Below are 17,256 nucleotides of genomic sequence, written 5' to 3'. Positions count from 1 at the left end.
CTAGGGGGTCTCTTCCAGCTTAGACCGGGAGTGGGTGGAGAGTGGGATGCAGCTAAGGGTGGGGTTGAGCTGTGAGTACAGTGGAGCCAGAGGGGACGGGAAGACTTGAGGGCATAGTGAGAGGGTGACCGTGCCCATGGACTTCCAACTGGGTCAGCTAGGAGACCGAGCACGGGGGAGGTGAGTGCAGGAGAAAGGAGGTGATCCGAGTGAGGGTCAAGATCCACGAGGGGGGCTGTTTGGAGACAGCAGAGTTTGGCACTGCACCATGGCAGGGCTGCCGTGGCTGGAATGACAAGTCCCAGGTGGAAGGAATGGGTGCTCAAGGCAGACAGGAAGCCGTGTCCTGCAGGAAAGGGGCAGGAATGGAGGGGCCATGGAGGAGCCATCCCGAAGATGGTGGTCTTGCTGGGGCTTGCACATGGGGCCACATCAGAGCTAGGGCCACAACTGGTAGGAGCTGTTGGAACAGTAGTGCATCCATCGCACACGTGTGCATTGCCAGTTCCCATGTCCTCAGATCCCCTCTACCCCATCAGAGAGGCTCCCTCAAAGCACCTTCAAATCCAGGTGCCCAGGAAGCCCCGGCCAGGAGCGGACCTGACTCCACCCACAGAGCCTCTCAGGCTCATCATTCCTGTCCTGTGCTCTCCTGAACCTTCCATCCCATAATCCAGTTCTAGTTTCATGAGGCACAGAAATCCATTTTATCAGCATGGAGCATCCATGATCCACCTTCCACGCACTTAAAAATGTCGAGACACTTTCTGCCCACCTCAGTCTTGCAGCTTCATCCTTTCATTTCCCTCCCAATTGTGGCACAGGACCCCAGGCCCCTGCACAGCATCTCAGGTCACAAGACAGAAATGCAGATTTATTTCACTTTGCCTTGGAGGTTCCCATGTTAATTGCTTCGCCGCCCCTCTGGGCTCTCAATGAGCCCGATGAAGACCAAAGAACAATATCAGCTTATTTGACCAAACCACGAAAGGACTCAGGAATCCCCAAAGGCCTGACGGCAGTGTAGCCGGAGGCCAGAGGCAGCTCCACCAGGGCAAGCAAGGCTTCCACAATCCTTGTCCCTCCTCACAACGCTTGCATGCACATACGCATACCACACACCACACACACTACACACACACCACATGCCACACACACACCACACACACCACATGCCATACACACACACCACACACACCACACGCCACACACACCACACGCCATACACACACACCACACACACCACATGCCATACACACACACCACACACACCACACGCCACACACGCCACACGCCACACACACACCACACACACCACACGCCACACACACCACACGCCACACACACCACATGCCATACACACACACCACACACACCACACGCCACACACACCACATGCCATATACACACACCACACACACCACACACACACCACATGCCATACACACACACCACACACACCACACGCCACACATACCACATGCCATACACAGACACCACACCACACGCCACACACACACACCACACACACCACATGCCATACACACACACCACACACACCACATACACACCACATGCCATACACACACACCACACACACACACACACACACCACATGCCATACACACACACATGCACACCCACACACACACACACACACACACACACACACACACACACCACATGCCATACACACACACCATGCACACCCACACGCCATACACACACAACACACACAACACATGCCATACACACACACCACACACACCCACACGCCATACACACACAACACACACAACACATGCCATACACACACACCACACACACCACATACACACCACACGCCACACATACCACATGCCATACACACACACCACACACACCACACACCATACACACACACCACACACACCACATGCCATACACACACACCACACACACCACATACACACCACACGCCACACATACCACAAGCCATACACACACCACACACACCACATGCCACACACACACACCACACGCCACACCACACACCACACACACCACACACCACACACACGCACCACACACACCACACGCCACACATACGCACCACACACACCACACGCCACACACACACCACACGCCACACACACACCACATGCCATACACACACACCACACACACCCACAAGCCATACACACACCACATGCCACACACACACCACACACACCACACGCCACACACACACCACACGCCACACATACCACACGCCACACACACGCACTACACACACCACACGCCACACACACGCACCACACACACCACACACCACACACACACCACACACCACACGCCACACACACACCACATGCCATACACATGCACCACACACACACTACATGCCACACACACACACCACACACATCACCACACACACACCACACACACACCACATGCCACACACACACCACACGCCACACACACACCACACACATCACACACCACACGCCACACACAACCACACACATCACACACCACACGCCACACACAACCACACACACCACACGCCATACATACACACCACACACACACCACACGCTACACACACACCACACACATCACACACCACACGCCACACACACACCACACACATCACACACCACACGCCACACACAACCACACACATCACACACCACACGCCACACACAACCACACACATCACACACCACATGCCACACACACACCACACACACCACACGCCATACACACACACCACACACACACCACACGCCATACACACACACTACATGCCCCACACACACACCACACACACCCACACACCACACACACCCACACACACCACACACCCACACACACACACCACACACTGCAGGGAGGAGTCAGGGAGGACTCGGGGGCCTGGTTGAGGAAGGAGGACTCGGGGGCCTGGTTGATGGGGAAGGACTCGGGGGCCTGGTTGAGGAAGGAGGACTCGGGGGCCTGGTTGAGGAAGGAGGACTCGGGGGCCTGGTTGAGGAAGGAGGACTCGGGGGCCTGGTTGATGGGGAAGGACTCGGGGGCCTGGTTGAGGGAAGGAGGACTCGGGGGCCTGGTTGAGGAAGGAGGACTCGGGGGCCTGGTTGAGGAAGGAGGACTCGGGGGCCTGGTTGATGGGGAAGGACTCGGGGGCCTGGTTGAGGAAGGAGGACTCGGGGGCCTGGTTGATGGGGAAGGACTCGGGGGCCTGGTTGAGGAAGGAGGACTCGGGGGCCTGGTTGAGGAAGGAGGACTCGGGGGCCTGGTTGAGGAAGGAGGACTCGGGGGCCTGGTTGATGGGGAAGGACTCGGGGGCCTGGTTGAGGAAGGAGGACTCGGGGGCCTGGTTGAGGAAGGAGGACTCGGGGGCCTGGTTGAGGAAGGAGGACTCGGGGGCCTGGTTGAGGAAGGAGGACTCAGGGGCCTGGTTGATGGGGAAGGACTCGGGGGCCTGGTTGAGGAAGGACTCAGGGGCCTAGTTGATGGGGAAGGACTCGGGGGCCTGGTTGATGGGGGAAGACTCAGGGCCCTGGTTGATGTGGGAGGACTAGGGTATCTGGTTGATGGGGGAGGACTCAGGGGCCTGATTAACTTGCTTTAACTCTCTTTTCTAAGCATGCTTGATGAAAGAGCGCCTTCCATGGACCTAAATCACATTTGAGGAACTAATTTTATGCCCAGCATTTGAGTTCCCAGTGAAAACATTCAGGTCCTTTTTCCACTCAAAAAGAGGTGGCCTTACTTTATGGCTCTTCCTTTAATCAAAATAAAGAATGCTCGGGAAGTGTGAGTTGCAGGGAGTCAGAATGTTCCAGAAGATGGCTCCTTCCATTGTTCACCTCTTGCCCAATCTGTGCAAGTGTTTATCAGGAAAGGGCCTCATGAGGCCAACATTCTTCGCGATGGGTCACATCTTGTCCATTGATCGGTGGATCCGCCATGTTGGAGGATGCGGGTGGTGGGCTGGTTTCACGGGTGCTCAGGTGAGCCCCAGCATGAGCCTGCTGCCTGGGACACTCACCAGCTCTTGGGAGACTCTGGTCCTTCCTGGCACACAGGGGGCCATCACTCCTCTGATACCTTCCCACTGCTCATCAGTTTTGACCTCAGAAATAGCATGGCTATTCCTAATCACAGAACGGTATTTGCCAAGAAGAAAATCACACTGTTTAAAAGGTATGATTTAGACTTGTGTGTGACGGTCTGAGATCTAAATGGAGACTTATTTATGCAAAGTCAGGGTAGATGTTGAGGATGATAAACACTTGTATTCTGTTGAGTCCAGAACTCAAACTGGAGAAAAAAATCAAGATACGAGTGGAACCTGGAATCTTTGAATGGACAAAATGGGAAGCTGGAAAAACCACCCCAACCCTCATGAGCCTGGAAGAGCTGAAAGAGGCGAATTTCAACATCGACACTGATTACAGGTATGCTGTTCGAAAGTTCTCTGCCACGGGGGCTTTTCCAGTTCTTATTAAGGAAAACTTTCATGACACTGTTAAAGTGGTGAGAAAGGCTTTATTCAAGAGGGACTGCTGCAGTTGGGTTTTGCAGCAGGGGAGAGAGGTGGGGCTCAACTCCGAATACAAGGAAAAGTGGAGAGTTATAGCCACAGAGCAGGGTGGGAGTTGGTGGATGGAAAATTCCTGAGAAGGTGGGTCATTCTTGCTAAACTAACCTAAACGGGGACTCTTGCTAAAGGCAGGCCGAGGTGATCAGACATCACCTGGTGGGGGTGGTAGAGGACAAGGAACTTGATCAGATTTCGAGGGTAAGAGGTTCTTGCTAAGTTCACTCTGCAAGAACAGACACAGAAGCCCAAGGGTCAAGACCTCATCGAGAAGAAGATTCAGAAGAGCTGGACTGGAGTTTGGTCAAGGAGAGAGTCTTTGTCATTCTCCGCCCATGTCTGACTCTGCCATCGCAGAGCCCTCCTGGTGTTGAGTAAGAATGTGTGCTGGAGATTGACTGTCAGTGCTTTGCCAGTTTTCAGCACAAAACTGGAGCCTCCCTGTTGACCACAAGCCTGCCTGGAGGCAGAACCATCCCGGAAGAACGTTCTCCTTCCCCAGCTAACCGTAGCCGCGCCCTCCTAATCCCTACCGAAGGGCCAGGGCAGCAGCCTCTCCATCTCCTCCTTCCAGGCCCGCATTTCCCCTGTCTGCCCTCATGCCGGCCGAGAGCTACCAGGAGTACGTGGACAGGTGCACGGCGAGCGTGGTGCAAATCGTCAACACCTGCCCGCAGGACAGTAAGTGCCTCACCATCCTCTGTATGAACAGCCCCTGGGGCTCGGGGAATTACCTCTGAGATGGAAATTGGCCAATTTTCGGAACCGATGAATGCCCCCACTTCCCCGCCCCCCACCCCCCATTCTCCAGCAACAAAGTGTTCATCGCCGCTGCTACCGCTGCAGTAACCACGTGCACAGACACGCACTCCCCTGCCGCCCAGGCCCCGAGACCCCCCAATCCTGGTACTGAGTGCTGATGGGACCCACGCCAGCAGGGTCAGCACAAACCACCCGTGTCCAAGGGATTCGAGGCAGCTTCCTGGGAAACAAAAGAGACAGAGAGAAAGAACAACCAACTTCCAGGTGGAGCCCCCTTCCCTGACCATCACACGGGTCTCCTAACCCTCCCGTATTGCTTTGTCCTGGATGAAGCACATGCAGAAGCGCTGGCTTCCCACACCTTCCCCCGAGCTGGCAGGGACACGCGCGTCACCTGAGCGAGGCCCACTCGGCCCGTGGTCCCAGGCGTTCTTATCTAAAGCAGGAGTCGTAGCAGACTCGTGTGATAAAACCACCGGCTGACCTTTCTCAAGTGAGTCAGCCTGGGCGGCAGCCACCGCTACATCCCAGTCTGTGGCTGACGGGACCGAGGCAGCCGGCCACCACGGGGGTGGCTCAGCTCACTTCCTAGGCCTCCCTGAGGCTGGTGGGCAGCTGCTGAGTACAGGGGAATCCACGAGCGAGGGTGGGATGCAGGCTTCACTAAGCGGTTACCAGCCACACTACTTCTAGCCCGGGGGTCTCGCCAGGCTTCGGGGCACTCTGAGGTAGCTCTGCCCCCACCAGTTTGGGCACCCTGGTCTAACAAAAGGTGCTCTCTGGGGCTGCTTTGACCTGGAGGTGTTCTTGTTTCACACAGCAGGCGTCATCCTCATCGTGAGTCACGGCTCCGCGCTGGACTCCTGCACGCGGCCACTGCTCGGGCTGCCGCCCCGGGAATGTGGGGATTTTGCCCAGCTCGTGAGAAAGGTACGTGCCCACTCTTGGCTCTTCGGCTGCAAAGTCAAGCACCCCGAAGACACAGGTTTATCACATCCACTTCTCAGAACGAAAACAAGTGTCCGGCAGGCCCAGGGCCGCCAGGATCCACATGCCCCTGGAGACTGTGCCCACCTGCGCTTGGGTGAAGGGCGACTTCGGGCCGGGGCTGGTGGATAGGTCAGTCATCCTCATCATTGGTCACTTGCCAATTTTTTACGAGTCAGCTCACGCCATAACCCCTTGCAGCTCTCATAGAAAAATGGACAGTCTGCCGGACGTGGTGGCTCACGCCTGTAATCCCAGCCCTTTGGGAGGCCAAGATGGGTGGATCATGAAGTCAGGAGATCAAGACCATCCTGGCTAACATGGTGAAACCCCGTCTCTACCAAAAATACAAAAATTAGCCGGGCGTGGTGGCGGCGCCTATAGTCCCAGCTATTTGGGAGGCTGAGACAGGAGAATGGCGTGAACCCGGGAGGCGGAGCTTGCAGTGAGCCAAGATCACACCCCTGTACTCCAGCCTGGGCGACAGAACGAGACTCTGTCCCAAAAAAAAAAAAAAGAAAAACAGACAGTTCAGGAAGGAGTCAGCAGTTTGGATGAGGAGGGAAGAAACGACAGTAGTACTCACTTCTGGCCTCTTCTGGGGACCTGGGGCAGGGTGGCTGGTGGATGAAGAGGAGCCCCTTGATCCTCTTGCCCTTGGAGTCACCCAGCACGGAACAAGCTTGAGCTAGTTGTAGCTGTCAGAGTGCTCAGGTGCTGGCAAGGGCCTTGTGAATGACAAACAGAGGATAATGCACAAGTGGCATCTTGAACAACCTTGATTATCACCCAGCAAAGCGAGAGGGTGCCGTCCAGTCCATGGGTGAATTGAGGCAGGCAAACTCAGGAGTGTAGATCCCGCCCCAGGCCCAGCCCTTCCCTGCAGATCTACTCAAGGCTGGACTCCCCATGGTAATGAGTCCATTGGTCAGTGCCCAGGCAGCACGTGCAGCACGGACAATGCCTGGCATCAGAAGGGCTTGAGGCCCTGACCTGGTTTCTCCACACAGCACTGCCACAGGACCACACTGGCCACAGCTTGTTCACCATAAGTTGTGGGCAAGAGAGGGTGTTGCTGAGTCCCCCCAAGTGGTCGGGGGCTTCAGAGGAGCCCAACTCCCAGGCCCAGTTCAGTGATGCCAGCCAGGCACCTGCAGGAGGGCTTAGCTCTCTAGCTGCACCTGCCTCAGCAGCTGGATGAGAGCTTACGCACACGAGGAGCATGCCTGCCACGGGTCATTGTCACTCAGCAAGTTGGCATCAGACACCCGAATCCCCCTTTCTTGCTCCATTTTCCTCAGCACCTGAGTAGAAACAGGCTTCCCCGGCAAAGTGTCTCCAGGGTGGTGTGTCCCAATTATGATCCAGACGTTTCCAAGCGCTCTGGGTTCCTGAGCCACCAGGTGAGCATTGTCCAAACAGGGCTGCTCAACCCCCCCAGGCCACACTGGTAGAGGTCTGCATGGATTTTCCTGGGGACTGTCCGGGCAGCCCCGGCACCACCTGCTCCCAAAGTGCTGCTTTTGCTTCTTTCTGCAAATGGGTCTCCCACACACGTGCTCTGGTGCATCCCTCCTGTCCCTGCCCGCCTTCCCACAGCCCCATATACACATACCAAGCCCCCAGCCCCAGGCGCTCCTGGGGGTCCCTGTAACCAAGGGTGGCAGCACGGCACACGGCAGCTGCTGACAATTCCCCAAACCCATGACCCTTTGTGGCCAAAGCTCCACCGGCTCCTTGGACCCTTCACCCCCTTCCATAGATGCCAATCTGGAACTTCCAAGCTCCTGGACTTTCTTATCACGTGGTGTCCACCCTGCCCCCACCCCAAAATAAGCTGGACTTGCTCATGCGTATCAGAAAATGCAAAGGGGGCTCTGCCAAAAGATAGGTCCCCATATCAGGGCAGCTGGAAAGGGAGCACTCAGGACCCTCCCCGGCCAGCCCATCACCGCCCCCTGCCCACAGCCTCTACAAGCATGAGGAGAGAATCGCCCCAGAGTCAACACCAGCCTCGCTCGGATCCCCCTGCCCGTTGGCATTTTTGTAAATTTCATCTGCCTGAGGAATTTCTAGACATTAGAAAGAGGACGGGAAAAAAAGAAAAGCAAAAGACAAAAAAAAGGCTTCACCACAAAGCTTTATTCTCACACATGCATTTCACAGATGAAGGGATGGAGGTCGAAAGGTTCACTTTGTGCTTTTCTTTTGGGTCTGAAAACTCAATGTCTGTGTCTTTTTGTGATGCTGAATGTGAGAACATAAGTCACTCCTTAAGTGGTGGACAGCAATCCCCACCTCGGCCTGCAGACCTTTGTGGTGGGGGTCGTTCTGTGCATTGTAGGATGCACCACCTTGTAGGACCTCTGCCTGCTAGGTGTCGGCAGCACCTCCATCCTCAGTTGTGACAATCAGAAATGTCTCCAGAATTACCCAGTGTCCCCTGGCTAGGGGACATCCCCCATAGGGCACCACCTGGGCAGATGTTGGTGCCATTTGATGGTGGCAGTGCCAGCCTGGGCAGTCACAGACCCTCCAAAATAGAGGAGCACCTGACCATTGGCTTTGGAGATAGTCTGAAGTTGATGGACTTGTAAGATATTAACAAGTGATTTAAAACTCCGTTCTAGATCCCTTCCCTGGGCATGTGCTTCTGTGAAGAAAATAAAGAGGAAGGAAAATGGGAGTTGGTGAACCCACCAGTGAAGACCCTCACCCACGGGGCGAACGCAGCATTTAACTGGAGGAACTGGATCTCAGGCAACTGAGAGCCACGGTGATGTTCTCATAACCTCAGAGTGGAGAGGCAGAGACCACGTGCAGAGGCTGGGAGATGCTGCTCTTTCCAGAGGCGTCTTAGTCTCACCCAATGTGATTTGTAAAAGCACAAGACGCACTTTTATATTCCGGAATATTTCCCTCCGGCTTTCGCCTTTGTAACTCCCATCTGTGGACCCATCCTCCACCAGATCAGCTGTGGGAAGCACAGGGCAGATGGCTGGGTGAGGACGCCACCCTGAAGCACGTACACCGAGTGTCTGCAGCTGGGGACACAACTGCTCGGGACTCTAAATTCCAGGAATTAAAGACTCACCACACACGAAGGATCTAACCACTTCATTTTCCATGGTCTGATCATTAAATTCCCAATCGTTTTTTCTTTTTCTGCGTCCATCACTCTTTAGCCATATCCACATGGGCTAAAACAGGTGTAATAGTCAATAAAATGGGCCCAGAATACCGTCTACCAGCTCAAAACTGGGTTGCTGTTCAGTGCTGTCAACACTCATGTTACTATGTCTCTGTGGTTGCTGTAACCAATGACTACAAAACTGGTGGTCATGGAAAGAACACAAAATTCACACACACACACGCACATACACACGCACATATGCATACACACACAGGCACACACGTGCACGCACACACACAAATACATGCACATACACATGCGCACACAGATGCACATGCACACGCACGCATGCACACGTGCAGGTACACAAGCAAGCACACACACACACAAACACATGCATACATGCACGCATGCAGACACATACATGCACACGAGCACACACAAATGCACACACTCGCACACACGCACATGAAGGCATACACATGCAATGCACACACACAAACACATGCACACACAGGCACACACATGTTCACATGCACACACACACACGCTTACTCTCCTACAGTTCCGGAGGTTGGAATTTTGTCAGCAGGCTACATTCCTTCTGGAGGCGCCAGGAGAGGATCCTTTCCTTGCTTTTTCTCGCTTTTAGAGGCCACTTGCACCCTCCCTCCTCAAGGACGGCGGCATAGCAGTCTCCAAGCTCTCTCGATCTCTGCCTTCACAGCCACATCGCCTTCTGCCTCTGACCCTCCTGCCTCCCTCCTACAAAGGCCCTTGTGTTGACATCAGGCCCACCCCATAACCCAGGATGAATTCTCATCTCACGAGCCTTAACCACAAGTGCAAAGTTCCTTTTGCCACATAAAGTTGCATATTCCCTGGTCCCGGGGATTAGGACGTGAACATCTTTGAGGGTTATCCTGTAGCCTGCCATAACATACCCCAATCCTTCCAAGCACAGCAGAGCTGCTCCTACAAGGCCTCAGACATAGGGATTTGAGACACTCCCCTTGCAGGCCTTTTTTGCCTTCTCCTATTCTTGTTTCCAATCATGTACAGGAGAGAAGAGGACTTTGCCAGTGGGAGAAGTAGGCTCCCCCGATTTAACGGGGCCCCAAAAGAAGGGCCACCAGCAAAGTGGAGTCTTTCCATGATGGTTATGCTAAGGAAGCTGGTCCAGCAGGGGATGGGGTCTCCCCAGTGGGGAGTCTCATGCCCCAGCCCACAGGTCACGCCTGCTCCCACAGCCCACACGTGTGGTGCCTCGTGCTGCAGGCAGAGATCCTAGCATGGAGCAGTGACAGTCCATCGATCTTTCATCTTTTCTAGCCCCCTGATCCAATGCAGGTATTATTTCATGACTGCAGTTTGGGGCTGTGGTAGTGGCTCTGTAAGTGCCTTTTATAGTGTGAATGCAGAACCAGGGCAGGAAGGACCTGTGCTACACCCTCAGCCTCCCGCTGTGAGCACCCAGGCAAGCAGAGGGCAGCACACACAGGGAGCTCTTACAGAAATAAAGACGGTGAACACGGTGGGCTGTGATGGAACCAGCCCACATCGTGTAGGACGCACAGGAGGCCAGACCCAATAAAAGGTTCCTCGCTGTTTTAGTCAATCGAACACGACCTCCTGAGAAAAAGACACATCTGTCTGCTCCTTGTTTTATTTCGCTAGGGATGCAGTTTTTCTGTGTCCGAACATAAAGAAGTTTGAAGCTGGCACAGCCACAGAGAGCAGAGCGTGCACCCCACTCACCATGGGAACTGGCAAACACTGCTGCAAGTCAGCCCCTCCAGGGCTCGCTGCTAAGAGGGCATATCATGTCCTCAGAATGAGGGCTAAGAAGCTGCAGGTGACGTGGACCCATTGACAGGCCGCATGATTTTACAGCGGTGAGCCTGAGGCACAGACATTGTGTCTGAGGTCACCATGTGCAGAAGACCGAACTGAGCTTTAACGCAGAGCCCCTGGATCCCAGTGGAATTCCTTCGGATGAAGCGCCGTTGTTGATGTTTATCTGCATTGAATAATGAATGTCTCATTTGCTGTTGGAAATTACTTCTTGCAATCTCCTGAATGTGTGTGCAGCCGCTGTCTGCCAGCGCATGGGGGTTCTTCACGAAAAGTGACAGGTGTCCAGCTGTGTGAAAGGCCTTTGCAAGTTGCCACAGCAAACTCCCAGAATTATGATGTACTTACTCCTGTGTGGTTTCAAGTAAATGCCACTTTCAGTTGTCCAGTACCATTTTTTCCTAGGACTTAAGGCCACAAAAATAAATTAAGAAACACGCATGCACGTATGCCATCTTCCTGATGAAATCTTCAAACAAGGAAGTTCTCTAAGAAGTCATTAAAAAATTAATGATCTGGAAATGTCATGTTTCTCCTTCTCTCTCCAAAATGTATTTCTTTCAACCATTAACTCATTCTCTTTCATTGTGTCCCATAATGAGACAAAACTGTGTGAGGACAATAAACCAAGCAATTTTCCAAAGAAGCTACGCACAAAAGCAATGTAAATCCCGAAGGAGAAATGCCTGCGAATGAGCTCACCGAAGCTCACTCTCCTCCCAAGTGTCTCCCCGGAGAGGCAGCCCGTTTTTTTGAGTTAGTGATTTTAGAAGATGCTGCATTTTCTTTGCCTCCAGCTATCCTTAAACCATTTTGTTCTCCTTTTCAGGTACTAATAGCACTTATTACCTAGAAAATATAACCAGACTTTGAGGAAAGGCAAGGGGCCCTATAAGTTATTTATTTTTTTGCTTCTCAGACTCTGGCCTGAGGACCAGGATTACGGGCATTGCCTGGGAGCGTGTTAGAAATGAAGGGCCTCAGGCGTCCCCATCTCCCATGTCAGCAGCTGTGTCTTAGCAGGATCCCCAGGGGGTTGCCTCACAGTCAGGGTGGAACAAATGTCCTGCCTGGTGTCCTGGTGAGTGGACCAGTAGGGGGCAGGTGAGGGCAAAGTTACTGGTCCTTCGACTCCAAAGAACTTGCAGCTTAGCCTGTGGAGAGAAAATAGCCCATTTGATGAAACACATCTGATGATGTAAAGGATTTTTGTACTTATTCCCACATATTTAGGCGCGGCAGCGTGCACACTCTTAAACCCGAACTTTAACATACTGTGACTTAGAGCCACAAACAGCAAAAGAGAGTGCAGGAACCAGAGCTCTCCAGAGAAAGAGCCAGTAGGAAACAGGACCCACATCCATATAGATACAAACATACAGATACAGGCTGGGAGAGGAAAGGAGAGAGGGGGATTGGCTCACACAGTTACAGAGGCTGAGAAGCCTCACCATCTGTAGGAGCCGTTGGCCTCCTGTCTGGAGGCCAGTAGGCTTGAGACCCAGAAAGAATCGGTGTTTTCATTCAAGTCCAATGGCAGGAAAAAGTCAATGCCTCAGTTCAAAGGCCGTCAGGCATGAGGAGTTTCCTCTTAGCCTTTTGTTCCATTCAGACCTTCAACTGATTGGATGAGGCCCACCCACCCTGGGGAGAGCCGTTTGCTTGACAATCTCCTGATTCGAATGTTCATCTCATCCAGAAACCACCTCATACACCCCCAGAGTGACGCTGGGTCAAACATCTTTGCACCCTGCGGCCCAGTCAAATTCACGCACGAAATTAACCAACACATAGAAATTCACCACATAGAGCTTCACATTGGGTGTTTCTGCCCTGGTAATGTCCTCCCATTACCAAGAGCCTGGCATTTGTCCTTCTTTTCAGGGGGTTTCACAGCCTAGCAGCAGGCCCTCTCATAGAGCAGCAGTCCCCAGCCTTTTGGCACCAGGGACAAGTGTCGTGGAAGACAATTTTTCCACAGACCGGGGTTGGGGTGGAGAATGGTTTTGAGATGATTCAAGTGCAATTACTTATATTGTGCACTTTATTTCTATTATTACATCATAATATGTAATAAAATAATTACACAACTCACCATAATGTAGAATCAGTGGGAGCCCTGAGCTTGTTTCCCACAACTAGACAGTCCCATCTGGGGGTGATGGGCGACAGTAACAGGTCATCAGGCGTTAGATTCTCATAAGGAGCGTGCAACCTGGATCCCTCACATGCACGGTTCACACTCCTGTGAGACTAATTCCACCGCTGATCTCACAGGAAGCGGAGCTCAGGCAGTAATGACAGCAATGGGGAGTGGCTGTAGATACAGAGGAAGCTTCACTCACTCACCCACCCACTGCTCACCTCCTGCTGTGCGACCTGGTTCCCAACAAGGGTGTATGGGCCTCTGTTACAGAGGACCCCTCCTGATTGCCCATGAGCCCGCCCTGTTGTCTGCCCAACCACAGCCCAGGCTCCATCCACAGCCCACGTTCCATCCACAGCCCACGCTCCCTCCTCAGCTCACACTCCATCCACAGCCCAGGCTCCATCCACAGCCCACGTTCCATCCACAGCCCACGCTCCCACCTCAGCCCACGCTCCCGCCTCAGCCCACGCTCCTCCTCAGCCCACCCTCCATCCACAGCCCACGCTCCCGCCTCGGCCCACGCTTCCGCCTCGGCCCACGCTCCCGCCTCGGCCCACGCTCCATCCACAGCCCACGCTCCCTCCTGGCCCACACTCCCGCCTCGGCCCACGCTCCCGCCTCGGCCCACGCTCCATCCACAGCCCACGCTCTATCCACAGCCCACGCTCCATCCACAGCCCACGCTCCCGCCTCAACCCACGCTCCATCCACAGCCCACGCTCCCGCCTCAGCCCACCCTTCCTCCTCGCCCACGCTCCCTCCTCAGGCTCAGCACTGGAAAGAGTTCATCCTTCCTCACCGCGGCCCCCGTGTGTGGAGTCCGCCCCTCAGTCACCCACTCAGCAGACGTTTCTGAGGGAATGCCTGGGTGCCATTAGCACGGCTGGGACAGCCGCAGTGGGTCAGATACAAGCTCACTCTGCATGAGCTTATGTTTCATTGGAAGGTGTGGGCCGTGGACTCATAAGCCAGCGAGCACGTAACGACACCTCCTCTGCCAACACGTGAGGTTACGAGAAGACAGCAGAGATGGCGACAGACAGGGACGCCGCTGGCGGGCGCCATCTTGCTGCGGAAAGCTGACGTCACCCCTGGCTGACCCTCTGAGGTCCTGGCGGATTATTCTCACATCTGCTGAGCTAGTCCTCTTGCTTTGCTTATTCCGTAAGAATAGTGAACTCCTGTTTTTACCACTAGAGTTAAGAGTTTCCTCAGTCTCGAGACCTCATAGGAAGCCCCAGGGTTGAAGTGAGATGAACAGGGAGCATCTTCTACCTGAGCATCCCTGGAGGCGACCTCGTGATCCACCCGCCTCGGCCTCCCGAAGTGCCGGGATTACAGGTATGAGCCACTGCAGCTGGACACTGTATTGTTATTTACTCACATACATACCTTGCCATGATGTTGCAGGGATGCAACATGAGTTTACTGCTCCATGCTCCTTCCACCTAACCACCCCCACTCCTGCACAAGCCTGACTGCAAGCGCAGTGTTTGATCATAACCCCATTCCATAAGTTGTTCATATTAAAAGTGAATAAACTAATCTCCAGAGTTTAGTTGTGTATAATTCTATTTCAATAGTTGTTTTTACTGGGGTGGCAAAACTAATATAGTCTAGTTATTACACTCTTTATGATACTCATATAGCCTCTAATTTGTCAAAGTTTCTAATTCTGTGGGCACTCATTTTTATTGTATTTGCAAAAAGCAGTAAAATCCAGGAATGCAGCGTACTCTTGTTCCAGACCAAGCTGAGTGTTGGGCACCTGTTTCTTGCGGCCCAATAACAAGATGCAGATGAACTGGGAAGGGGGAGAGTTTTTATTTCTGGAACCAGTTACAGGGAGAAGGCCTGGAAATTGTCACCAGACCAACTCAAAATTACACAGTTTTCCAGAGCTTGTATACCTTGTAAGCTCTGTGTCTACATGTAAGTGTGCGTTCATCTAATGACATAAGTGATTAACTTATTTTAATCTATAACTAAGGTCTGAGTCCTGAAGACCTTCCTCTGGAGTCTCAGTAAATTTACTTCATCTAAATGGTCCAGGTGCTGAGGTGATTAACTTTATCTTGCCTTCTGCTAAATCACGGAGGTCTGGGGAGTTCCTTCAGACCTCCAATAAACTTGTTTGTGGAAGCCAGGGGAGTTTTTTTAACCCCAATAAAACTTGTTTAATCCTAAATGGGTCCTGTTAAGAATTCTTTCACTATTTTGTCATGCTTTAAGGTCCAGGAAAGGCCTAGGCAAAACCCTTGGTGGCTTTTGTTACATTTCAGCTTTTGTATAAGGGCACTGGCTTTTTTAAGCTTTTAATATTTAACTTAACCACTCGGTCAGTACTAAAACAGTTGTTGTGGAGGCCTGCATTAGTGAAACCTGGCCTGCCACACTCTGTTTTATATACTCTTAAAAATCCAAATTCTAGAAAATTGTTTTCAAATACATCCATTTTATGCAGCAGGTGTGTTCAGGATTGCAGGTGGAGAAAATGAAACTGAATGGATTTAACCATGCAGCACCAGTAACTACCAGGTAGGGGCTTCCCACCTGGAGGTGTCAAATGAAGCATGTTCCCTGCACTCCCTCATGCAATTCTCAAGATCCTAAAGCTAGCCAGCCGTGACGCTTATGCCTGAATCTGGCACCTGGAAGTTACCTGTCTTTGGACTGGACAGCTGTTACACTGAGCCATGAAAGCTGGTGGTTCTCAAAGTGTGGCCCCTGGTCTAGCAGCACTTGTCCTCACTGGGAACTTCCTTTGAATTCATATGCTCAGGGGTGAATCAGAAATTTGGGATGAGGCCTGGCCATCTGTGATTGGACAAGCTCTCCAGGTAATTCTGATGCAGCTCAGGCTGAGAATCATTGCTCTTGGGGAAGTGGCTTTGTAGAGGAATGTCACTACAGATTCAATACAAAGAATGGTCCTGGGAGGTTGGCCGTCAGGTGTTCATGTCAGGTTTGCTCAAAGGCAAGACTACTATGTGACAGGAAGATGATCCTGTGACTTTATAACTACAGATGCGTGTGTGTATGTATCTAGGTGTGTGTGTCTATGCCATTTGTATACACGTGTTTTTTTCTTCCTACAGTGTGATGAAGAATCACATTGCAGGATCTTCACAGAAATTCCCTCTTGTGATCTGAGGCTCTGCAGAGCAGTGGCCCCTCCCGAAAGCAGCCCCAGTTTTCCACTTCCCTCCTGGCCCCACCCCTGATCATGGCTCCTGAGCATTTTGGGTTTTGCCCAGGGGCTCAGTAAGAGCTCTGAGCAGGAAGTTCTCACTACAAAGATTCAGCTGTGGGAGAAAACCGTGTCATTTCCCCAGGTGAGGTGGGGTGTGAGGGCAGGGCTGAAGTGCCACTGGGCTCACTGGGGAGCTGCAGAGACTATTGCTTGCCTTCCAGGAGCCCTTATGCTGTGCCAGCTTCCACAGGACTGTGGTGGAAATGTGGTCAAGGTCTTAGGAGCAGGCCACATGGGGATGGTTCATGCACTGAGGGAGAGGTGTGGAGCCTCTGCTTCCAATAGGACTCCCAGGGATGCTCACAATGGCAAATGGGCTGCTGTTACCTCCTAGCACTGGACTCTGGGTCACCCGCACGTGTAGGTCACTTCCTTGCTGGTCGGCAATGGGGCACAAGTCACCATGGTATGCGTTGCTCTTCAAACTCTCTTCAGTGATAGCACAGGAGGAAGTGCAGGCAGTGGGCAGGGCATGTTCAGTGACGGCACAGGAGGAAGTGCAGGCAGTGGGCAGGGCATGTTCAGTG

At 52.9% G+C, this 17,256-nt stretch overlaps 1 protein-coding gene across 3 annotated transcripts in view; it reads left to right on the top strand.

Moving 5' to 3' along the window:
• The window catches only part of UBASH3A (ubiquitin associated and SH3 domain containing A), a 47,970-nt gene extending 37,525 nt beyond the window's left edge, over positions 1-10,445 (top strand). For 2 of the 3 annotated variants that reach the window (XM_050785673.1, XM_050785674.1), the window contains exons 11-14: positions 4,304-4,448; positions 5,166-5,272; positions 6,174-6,283; positions 8,971-10,445. In XM_050785673.1, the coding sequence (XP_050641630.1) occupies positions 4,304-4,448; positions 5,166-5,272; positions 6,174-6,283; positions 8,971-9,108 (500 nt within the window). In that variant the 3' untranslated portion in view covers positions 9,109-10,445. The remainder of the gene's footprint in view (positions 1-4,303; positions 4,449-5,165; positions 5,273-6,173; positions 6,284-8,970) is intronic. The other variant, XM_050785675.1, reaches the window with a different exon arrangement.
• Positions 10,446-17,256: the final 6,811 nt, after the last annotated feature.

Source organism: Macaca thibetana, chromosome 3, assembly GCF_024542745.1.
Source record: "Macaca thibetana thibetana isolate TM-01 chromosome 3, ASM2454274v1, whole genome shotgun sequence".
Taxonomy (NCBI): domain Eukaryota; kingdom Metazoa; phylum Chordata; class Mammalia; order Primates; family Cercopithecidae; genus Macaca; species Macaca thibetana.
This window is presented reverse-complemented; position numbering and strand designations above follow the sequence as displayed.